Consider the following 11,040-nt stretch of genomic DNA (forward strand, 5'->3'; position numbering starts at 1 on the left):
CATAGTGAGAATATCTTATTGTTATGCAAACGTTAGTGCTTCCTTTGTTTCTGATTTGTGTCTTCAGGATCTCCAGGACAGCTTGTGGACAAACAGGAGGTGACGCCTATGAAAGGAGACACTGTCAGTATTCAGTGTCACTATACTGACATTTACATTGACATGATGTGGTGTAGGATGGGCAGGGGCTCCTGTGTAGAGAATTCTGGAAGTTTGGATGGGAGGCCTGTGGAGCTCAGTGATGAAAGAGTTAATAAAGTGCTCAGCGTCACAATGAGGCGACTGGAGAGGAAGGACACGGGCTGGTACCTGTGTGTGGCAGAAAACCTGCAGACACTCCTTCCTATTAAAGTCAATGCACAACCACACACAGCACTGAATGTAAGTAATTAATTAAAATATGTGAGTCATTTATACTCTATTACAAATAAATAAAGGCTAAATGGATCCCAAATCTTTCCCTCGTGAAGGAAGTTGGCGCATTTTTTTGGGAAGAATCTGTTTGGGGGAGGGGGCGTGCACTGTACTCACTGGGGTATTACCAACAAGCACCAGGGTGAACAAAATACTCAGCTAAAGTCAGAGCAAAGCTAAAAAGAATGAAATTAAGCAGTTTTAGCTGACTTTAGCGGACATTCTTATAATAAACGCATTTCTTACGGGTATTATACTTGATATATGAAGTATGTTAACACCCCTTGGCCTAGATTTGTGATCTTTCATTCCTCTGAATCCTTTGGTCATCCCGATTCAAATTCATCCATTGCCGTCAATTTCCTTATTGTATTTTCTGTCATTCTGAATTTTTCAGAAAACCTACTTATTTTGCACAGGCCAAAAATTTTGTCCAATCTTCTACTTTTTAATTTGGCACCCTGACAGAGGCCCATCCAAAATACTGGCTCACCAAATTTGGGTTTAATCCATTCATTCCTGTAGCAACACCATCAGGTCAAATTTCAAGATATGTTTCTGCATGTAAATTCTGAATTCTTAAACCTGGGATTATGATCTTTGGTGTGTTTAAAGCCATGGCTTGTCTAACTTCGATTGCACTCATTAATTAAGTCTGTCATATTGTCATTTTGAATTTTTCTGAAAAAAAAGTTTTTTGGAAACCTAGGCTGTTGATCCAATCATCATCAAATTTGGGGGGCATCATCTAGAAGGGATTGTGACCAAAAGTTACTAAAAGTCAGATGCTATGGCCACTATCATCCAATGAATTTGATGACAAATCCACTGAACAGGATGTGTGGCCATATCTCAACAAAACTTTGATTGGATAAAATTGATTTGGTGACTAGACTTGGGGCCCAATTCTGAGGAATAAGAACAAAAATAGTGTCATTCCACCCCTAGGTGGTGTTGCAATAAGTAAACATGCCTTGTGGCTAATAACTGTTGAATGGATTGACCTAGGGGGGGCGGCATAGTGGTGCAGTGGTCAGCACTGTTGCCTCACACCTCTGGGACCGGGGTTCGAGTCTCCACCTGGGTTACGTGTGTGTGGAGTTTGCATGTTCTCCCCATGTCGTCGTGGGGTTTCCTCCAGGTACTCCGGTTTCCTCCCACAGTCCAAATACATGCTGAGCCTAATTGGACTTGCTAAATTGCCCGTAGGTGTGCATGTGTGAATGCATGGTGAGTGAGTGTGCCCTGTGATGGACTGGCCCCCCATCCTGGGTTGTTCCCTGGGGTTATATGTGGGGGGCTTATATTACGCAGCAGGTGAGCGCTTTGTCCTTGAAGCTGATGTGTTGGAAGCAGAAACAATGTGCAAGTGTAAGGATGGGAGTGACTTTGACATGGGCCATTTTGTGATGGCTAGAGAGCTGGATCATAGCGTCTCCAAACCCCCAGCTCTTGTGAGATGGTCCTGCAGTGGTCAGCAGGTTCATGGTGGGGCCCAGGCTCACCTTTGCCGCCAAAATAGCCATGACTCATCAGGGCGTGGATTCCTCCAGACCTCTGAAGGTTTGCTGTACTATCTGACATGTAATGAGCCTCCGTCACCCGTTCACATATTTCCCTACAGTTTTGGAGATGCTGTGACCGAATCATCAAGCCATCACAACTTGGCCCTTGTCTCTCAAATCTTTAGGCTTGTCCACTTTTCTGCATCCCAGTATATCCCACACATTGTTTATTTGCTGCCTAATAGGTCCCACCCACTACCAGGTGCCACTATTACCAGGTAATCAATGTTATTCACCTGTTAGTGGGCGCAGTGTTTGACAAATATAGTTTAAAATATCAGTCATTTAACCTAATTCCAAAACATTAAATGTGGAATGGAAATAATGGAAGCTATTGCTTGTGTGGAGTGAATTGAACTTAATTTTGAACAATGTTTCAAATTGCTACATACCTGAAATGTTTGTGGTTTCTTGTAGAAAGAACAGAAGCACTTGAGGTTTGCCTCCAGGACATCACACCTCCTATTAAGCACCTTTACAAAGTAAGTAATTTCCTTGAAATATCATCAAAATATATTTTTTTCAGGACAGCTCTACACTCAAAAAAATGAAACGTTGACTTTAATTAAAATTATTTTGTCAACGGGTTCCACGAAATTGTACTATGTTAGTTAAAAGGAAAAATGTTAAGTTCATCTAACTTTATGAACTTGTATTATATTAACATATTGTGAATTGACCCAACTAGATAAAATAACTTCTGATCAACAAGAGATATTTAAGCCTACCTAATCTAATTCAGTTATGTTATATGGACATAAATAATGTAGTTACAGGCTACATATTTTACATTCGTCCTCTAAACATATATATCTTAGTAGAAGTAAAATAAAAAATTTAAGTTCAATTTATTGAAATATGTTTTCATCCAACTTATTTTATAGTAGTTAGTGTGACCTAATTCTATTTTGTCAACAGGTTCCACACAAATGAATTTGGTACACCAGACATATTTTTATTTCCTTTATTCAACAATATTCATTTAACATCTTGTTGCCACTGGGTCCAAAATAAAAGCCCATAACTAACCCTAGTAGACATTATGGTGCAGCATGGTACAACACTAACAGTTGTAAACTGCCTTTATACAGCCCAATAATACAACAGACTTTTAGTAACAGCATTACAATCTGCTCATAACAACACACGTGCTGCTGTCAACTTTTAATTTGGTACTATATGGAAGGAAAAAACCTTAGAAATTAGAAACATTTTTACAAACAAGTCAGCTCGTGTTGCAGCATTCTGTTTCATTCATTCATACAGTTTGTTCTTGAGCATCTGTACCTTGCTTGAGAGTCTGGTAGCATCCAGTTGAAGGAAGAGCTTCTGAAGTACTTCAAAGAAGGCTTTAAGTTCCATAGGATAACTGAGGTTCAGTGCATATATCACACCCATTAAGAGTGCACATGCAGAGGTGACATCTCCCAGGTCATGCAGAACTTCAACACCCTCGATCACTATTCCAACATCAGCTGGTGGAGTGGTTGCATCACCTCCCTCGACTTTGACGCTGTAGATGCCAAGGGTAAGTTGCTCAAGCTCCCTCTGTACAGCAGTATCATCAGTATCCTTTACATAGAGGAGAAAGAAAAGACACAACCAATCTATGAAATCACAGATTTCGTAGAATTCCAAAGATTAACTTTTGCCTTTCTGGTTTCCTTTAATGAAAATAGCATGATTTTGAAGGTATTATTGGTGAAAAGAGTTTGAGTGCCTGTAACAGTAGAATTTGTAGTTGTGTGCAGTGATTTGTATATGTGTGTCAGTATGAGTTGTGTGCTTGTAGATTTTTTGTGAAAAAAATTCTGTAAAAAAATCATTGTACAAGTTCACAACTCATACTTACAGATACAAGTCACTGTACACAACTACAAATTCTACTGTTACATGCGCTCAGGTTGCACAGGGGTGCCAAATAAAATACTCAGTGAGTGTATTTAGATTTCCAAAAAAGTTTAAAGAAACTCATTCCATGCAAATTTTAACAAAGTAACAAGATTACTTATTCAAAATTTGATTTGTTACAGGTAGAAACTAAACTATTAAAATTACCAACCAGGTATTCTTTGAAGAGGATGTTCGGGTCTTCGTTCAGATAGATACAAAGTGCCTTCAGGATGCACTCTCTCCTCTTTTCAATGGTTTCATTCTAAAGAGAGAAAAAAAAGAAATATTAGGGTTAGGGTTTTTGACTTATCTTTTCACTTTACCTGTCAAAACTGACTAGTCGGCATCAACTTATAATAATTAAAATAAAGTTTCTCTATGGATAGCAAAACATACCTGTCTGATTGGGAGCAAAATCCTGCTGATTTTATTCCCTGCAGAGCCTCCTTTCTTCTTCAACACTTTGAAGAGCTGGGCAGTGTGTTGGTCAAGCTGTGCATGAAACTTTGAGACAAGGGGACGAGTAGTGATCCTCACAAATTCTGCTTCCATCTGAAAACATAATTTCCACAAATAATTTTTTTTTAATAGGTACAAATAATGTTAACATTTAAAACAGAAATACACAAGAATGTACAAAAAAACAGGCCGTGCTCTAAACAATAGTACTTCCTGTGCCATGGTTACGTTTTACACAAAATGATTACCATTCATATGTTACATTGTTGGACGGCATGGTGGTGCAGTGGTTAGCACTGTTGCCTCACGCCTCTGGGACCCGGGTTCGAGTCTTCACATGTGTGCGGAGTTCGCATGTTCTCCCCATGTCATCATGGGGTTTCCTCTGGGTACTCCGTTTTTTCCCCCACAGTCCAAAAACATGCTGAGGCTAATTGGAATTACCCGTATGAGTGCATGGTGTGTGAGTGTGCCCTGCGATGGGCTGGCCCCCCATCCCGGGTTGTTCCCTGCCTTGTGCCCATTGCTTCTGGGATAGGCTCTGGACCCCCCGCAACCCAGTAGGATAAGCGGTTTGGAAAATGGATGGATGGATGTTACATTGTATCAAATGACAACAAATATTGACTATAGCTGGGGTTCAAATCCAACCTTAGGCCTTTTGATGCATGTCATCCCTTCTCTCTCCCCTGCCCGTCCTCTCTCTACATTGTCACTATCCAATATAGCAGAATTGCCAAAAAAATAAATTATTGAATTTCATACCTCTGCCACAGTGAACAGTCCTGGCCATCTGATCTTGAACTCCACGATCATGGGCTTGTTTCTAACGACCTCCTGTCTTCTGTATGCGAAGGTCTTGGCCATCTTTTCTCTGACAACTTTATCATTATGTCTCTTCTTGACCTCAGATAACAATGCCAATCTTTCACCTTCAAGACTGTCCTGGGTCTCTCCAGCAGGATAGGGAGGACAAAAATTTACTTCTGCTTTCCTCGGTTTTTTGACATCGTAGGCAGGCTGACATCTATCTGCAGGTTTGTGCTTGAGGGAATTGATGCTCAGTTCCGGACACCCCAAGTTTCTAAGCTTTGTCCTGTAGTTGGCCATCTTGTACTTAAGACTTATTTTCCAGCCGTAGAAACCACTGAAGGATCCCTGTTCTCTCAAACATGGATGTGCTCTGATTAAAGCTTCAGCAACAGATTCAATTTCTAAGTTTGAGGGATATGCCTTGAACTTGATGATTTCCTGAGCCAGATTTTCCAAGATGTCTGATTTAAGTTTATGACCGGGGGACAGAAGAACTCCATTTGATATGAAGTCCTGGTTTGCACTTCGAAGTTGCATCTCCACATCATAGGAAAAGGTTGGGACTTGGAATTCTGTGGGCCACTGAGATCGAGGAGTTTCTGAATCAGAGGAGAGTATTATTGTGTCAGAAGATGATGGCAAAGATGTTTCATCCCCACTCTGGTTCATGCTGCTTTGGCTGAGGTGTAGAGCATCTGACAACCGGATGATTTTCACTGTGCTCTTGTCTTGAATGTCACAAATTTGGTTAAGGTTAACAAACTCATTACCAAAGTCACTGTCCATGTACTGGAGTCTAATGTCCCCCTCTATATCAAACTGACGTTTGATTTCGTTTGAAAGATCCTCAACAGACTTTGGCATGCCTGATTCTATGGTCAGTTTTTCAGCATTGTTGGAACCAAGAATAATCCGCAGTTTTACTGGTGCAGCCATCATCCAAATGTGTCAGTCTAGAAAAGATGAAAATAAAAGTATAAAGTCATTAAATATGTACAAATTAAAAGCATTTAAATTAGAAAGCAACCAACTGACATTGATTATATGTAAAACAAAAAGGACGGTGAAGCAAACACTGAGCAATCCACAGACAAGAAGCCAGTGACATAACGATAGTAGCATGAAAAATGAATTGTCATACTATTGTTAATGGTGTTCAAATTAGTTGCTTTAGGTTGGAATAGGCAATATGACATTTTTGACCAAATACCTCAATATTGATATCGTGATATAGTGGTGATGACTAAGATGCTTCCACAAAATATTTACACAATGAGATTTTTGATAAATAATCATCTGCAATGCATTTATAACAACTGTGGGTAAAGGCAAATAATTACTTGTTCAGGAAATGTCATCACTTTAGTGTAATGTAACCTTTAAAGCTAGGAAGAGACAACACTTATGCTATATTCTGATATTATAATATCCAAAATCCCAAACGATATCTAGTCTATCAGAATATCGATAGAATATTAAAATATTGCTCAGCCCTACCAGTGACATAGAGTTAGTGCATGCACAGAAACAGGTTAGTAAACAGCCAAGTGGAAAGAGGTGACAGGTATTACCTTAGTATTACAGTAGGTGCTCATGCTAATGAGAATAAAGTGCACATTTAGTAAGCTATCAATTAAAGCCGTTTACTCACATATTCAACACGTGCTTGTAATATAAGGATATCTTTTAAACGTGACCAGTCGAAGGGGCCCAACGAAGTAGTCATGTAATGGGTACTTCTCTGCCAGTTTGTCATGTGTTATCAGGGACATTGTGCCAGTTGGACATGGTTGCAGTTCAAAGGCCCGATAGTGCTCCCTAAACCACGCTGAGAACATCCTGACTATGAAATTCAGAGTATCCTGAAGTACACATATCCTTATTATCTCTCCGAATTCAGGTAGCCCATCATTAAATCCACAGATGACTATCATTCCCTTTCTATAGTTGATCCCCTTGCAATATGCACTGTTAGCCATGTTTACTTCTGCCATGTTTGGGTACATTTGCTGGAGAGGCAATGATACATCATCATTCAGCACCTCAACAGAGACTCTCGATACGCTTGATACTTCAACTCCCGGTTTCTGTGGATGTGATGAGTGTAAGTAATACGCAATCATCATCTGATGTTTCCTTGACAGTGTTAGAGCAACATTCTTGAAACACTTGGTGTGTTGGGCAACTTTCTTAAAAAAACTGTGTTTGCCCTCAAACCGCATGGTCCAGACTCCAACTAGAGGACCGAAACATCGGGTCATGTGTGGGTAGTGCTCTAAAAAGTGATGCTTTGGGAGAAGTTTTTGGTTGGGAAATGCTTCTTGATACTTCTGTCTGTGATCAGATATTTTGAACTGAAGATATCCAATGGATTCTTCTGTATGGATCTGGGAAACGGCAAGTTCCACTATCTCTTTTAAATCCAAAATTATCTCCCACACTGGTTCACTGTCAGGTATAACATCTCCAATCATGAAAGGCAGTAATCTTATGAGGGTCCAATTTTCAGCGGCGTTGCCACCTGTGTTTTTACTTAAAGATTTTTGTTTCACAACATGGGGACGGTTTGTTTTATCTTCTCCTTTGTAGGGGAAATTGAGAATGACCTTATTTAAAGTGTCCAAAGAGAGGTATTTTTTGGATATCAACACGCCCAGACACTGTGCAAGTTCCACTGGAACAATACCCTCCAACAGATCATGGAGTACATCAGGTGGATATCCAGTTGTCACATCAAAATGAGAAAGATTTTCTGTCAGCACACATGGCCTTTTCACTCCAAAACAAGGCTTTCCACTTTCCGCTGCATGTTTGACATGTTCTTTGTGTTCGTGTTTGGATCGAAGACTAAACTCACCTGAGAGAACCTGCTTGGTCTGAAAATCACTGAGACGCCCTGTGCAAAATCGACAAACATACTCTCCTGAAAAACTTTCCACAAAGCCCGCAATCCCATGGGCACCCAGATTGTCTGCAGCCACACATTGTACTGTGCCTTTAATATTTTTTCCAATCTGTGGGACAAATACCCCATGCTCTTCCAAGACAACCAGATCACGCAAAAGAGGTTCAAGCACTTTTCCATATCCGTATTCCTTGATGTAGTTACTTTTACACAGTACTGCTAAATAGATGGATGACAAAGAGGAGTGCTGGCCTGGAGGTAAGTTGCTCAAAATCCAGTACATAGCGCAAAGTTTATGCTTCTTTCTGGAAGTACCCAGAGGGTTGCACACCTCAAACTCGTCAATATAAAGGGTGACATTTATTCTCAATTCCCCTGAAGATAGAAACTCATTTTGTTTAAAAAACTCTCCATCCTGGAATGACTTGTATTCTTGTTGTGCAGTTTCATTTTGGTGAGCACTGTAGTTTTCTACTACATCATCAATTATACCATCTTTGCCAAGGAGCTGATGCAATGACTGCAATAATGGTACATATTGGTAGGTATGGTTGCGCTCCTTATCCAAAACATATTCAACTGGTTCAACTACTTGGAACTTGTCTTTGAAGTACTGTTTCCGCTTAAAAGCAGTGCCAAGTGGTCCCTGATCTCCAATTGCTTTAGTTAATGGATTAGAAAGACAGAAGGCAGAGGCCAATTCCTCAGTTTCTTTTGCATCAAGAGTTAGATTATGCTTAATATAAAAATCTGAAACAATGGCATTTAATGTAGTCTGGGATGCAGAACTCATTAGGAAGTGCAAGTCCTGTAAAAGCTCATCGACTGCATTACTGGGAACATGGAGTATGTTTTCCAGCTTAAGTAACAGTGCTGCAAGTTTCTCTTCTATCATCTTTTCAACATTTTCTGAGACGTCTCTCTGAAAACTAGACTGCACTTCAAGCTGGGCTTCTGATTCTTCATTGTCTCCACGTTCACATGAAACACTTGAGCTTTCAAAACTGTCTCTTTCTGCAACGATTCCAGGTTTAAAGTCACTGTAAGAATAACTAAGGTGCTTTCTATTTTTATGTGATTTAAATGTCCCATAAATATTTGTCCTAAATGTACAACCCTTGAACATGCAAGGAACCATTTCATTGGCTTTGAGATGCAAATTTATATGAGTGAAATACTCCTTTTCAGAGGCAGCTTCAGAGAACCCACAAACATGACAGCTGAATGTAGCTGATGTCAATGTTTGCCGTGATGTTTCTCTAGTATGGACTCTACACAAATGTGACCTGAGCGCATTCCATGACTTGCATGTACATGGACAACTAATATATGGGCAAGGATATGGGTGCCTGCGCCCATAATGTGGATGTTTTAACCTGTAATGTTTAAGTAACTGGCCTCTAGTTGAGGTCTTTGAACTGCAACCTTTACACAACCACATTCAAATCTGAGAGGGGAAGGGGGGTAAACAAACAAACAAAAAAACACAAAGGAGAAATTGATAAAGGAAACTGAACTTGTAAAAAAGCATTAAATTAAGAAACAAAAGTCTGACTGTTAACATACCACGAGCAAGCTCAGCAGTGCTGCCAACACCACATCAATGAGTGAAGAAATAGCTATCACGCCCAGAATCTGAAATTCAACATGGAGCCATAAATTAATGTAGTTCATTACTTGTTTTTAAGACAATTAGAAATCTAAAAAATAAAAAAACCTATTCGGAACGACAGCAAGAGAATGAAGCCGTCACCTGATAAATGTTTCTTAAAAATACTGGCAACTGTATTCACAGCAATTAAGTAGCTAGCTGTGAACTGATTTCTGCAGCTGTAACTCAAAATGAAATTCACACCAATAGTAACTCTGGCAATACCTTCTTCTAATATTCAATGACAGCACAACATTGTAGGACCACAATACATAGCTCCTCCTTGGAACTGTCTATGTCACACTTTAAGAATAAGCATAAAGCCACATTTAGCAAAACATTAAAAAACAAAAAAAGGAAAAGTAACAGAGACAAGAAGGGTCAGACGACTGCTGCATTTGAGTAAGCACACTTTGCATTTTCTGTGGAAATGCAGTCTAGTTAAAACATAACACTGCAGGATCTCGTACCCGTTGTTGGTGACGCCTGCTCCAGCGCTTGCCAAAAGCTACCAGTGCTTTATTTCAGTAGCTAACTTACCGTACGTGCTAACTCTTGGTCCTCTAGTAACCGAGTAACCCAACGTAATTTGCTGTTTAAAACACGTAGCATTTCCTGTACCTGTTTCACAGTAAAAACCCCCCAATAGTTTGCTGATAGAAAACTTAATATGAAGCAGTGACGTTAGAAAGAATACTGGATGCCATCAGTAAAATAAAGCTTGATATCTGAAAATTCCGACAGGAACATGACAGTAAAATTATCTATCGAACCACATCTCGGCGGGATAAAAGCAGACTGACCTAACGTTAACGTACTGTTATCGTGCGACTATAAGCTAGCAAACGTGCCAGACTCACCGCTCTCTAAAAACCAAGCACTTCAGAAATATATAACGAGTGTTGTATCACACACACAATTAAATCATGCTCAATAATACTACAGACGAAAAACGTCCACCTACCTCTCCCAAACCGTTGGCTAGTTAACCGCCAAAAACAAGAACGATAATGAGTTTGCGCATGCGCAGTCTGAATCATTTTAATCTTCTTCTTACTGCCACCTTCTGGGTGTAAGAAGTATTTCAATCATAATTCATTTAAAATAAATGATTTGTGATTAACCAATGCATGATTATTTTGTACACATAACGAAAGACATATTTACATAGACTTTATTAGAAAAAAATATTTTAACTTGACAAAGATATGTATTTTAATTAAACTGAAAACATAAAATTAATATACAGTGAACAGCCCACCTGATTCACTTTTTTGAGTGTAAGACTGGGTTTCCATGGGACATTATAAGGATTAGAAGTAATTAAACCAATTTGGTCT

The 11,040-nt window shown here is 39.5% G+C and overlaps 1 protein-coding gene and 1 long non-coding RNA gene across 2 annotated transcripts; both read right to left on the reverse strand.

Annotated features, from left to right (window-relative positions):
• Positions 1–3,157: 3,157 nt before the first annotated feature.
• LOC125726489 (uncharacterized) lies at positions 3,158–5,559 on the reverse strand. Its single transcript, XM_049002862.1, has 4 exons — positions 5,097–5,559; positions 4,269–4,424; positions 4,042–4,134; positions 3,158–3,551 (listed from the first exon to the last, which is right to left on the reverse strand). Exons 1-4 carry the CDS (start codon positions 5,439–5,441, stop codon positions 3,234–3,236), a joined length of 912 nt encoding a protein of 303 aa, XP_048858819.1. The 5' UTR covers positions 5,442–5,559; the 3' UTR covers positions 3,158–3,233.
• Positions 5,560–9,306: 3,747 nt separating this feature from the next.
• LOC125726499 (uncharacterized) lies at positions 9,307–10,670 on the reverse strand. The gene is made up of 4 exons (XR_007388199.1): positions 10,561–10,670; positions 10,241–10,321; positions 9,616–9,684; positions 9,307–9,496 (listed from the first exon to the last, which is right to left on the reverse strand). It is a non-coding gene; the product is annotated as an uncharacterized LOC125726499 (long non-coding RNA).
• Between the last annotated feature and the right edge of the window lie 370 nt (positions 10,671–11,040).

This window comes from Brienomyrus brachyistius, unplaced genomic scaffold, assembly GCF_023856365.1.
Source record: "Brienomyrus brachyistius isolate T26 unplaced genomic scaffold, BBRACH_0.4 scaffold73, whole genome shotgun sequence".
In the NCBI taxonomy this organism is placed as follows: Eukaryota; Metazoa; Chordata; class Actinopteri; order Osteoglossiformes; family Mormyridae; genus Brienomyrus; species Brienomyrus brachyistius.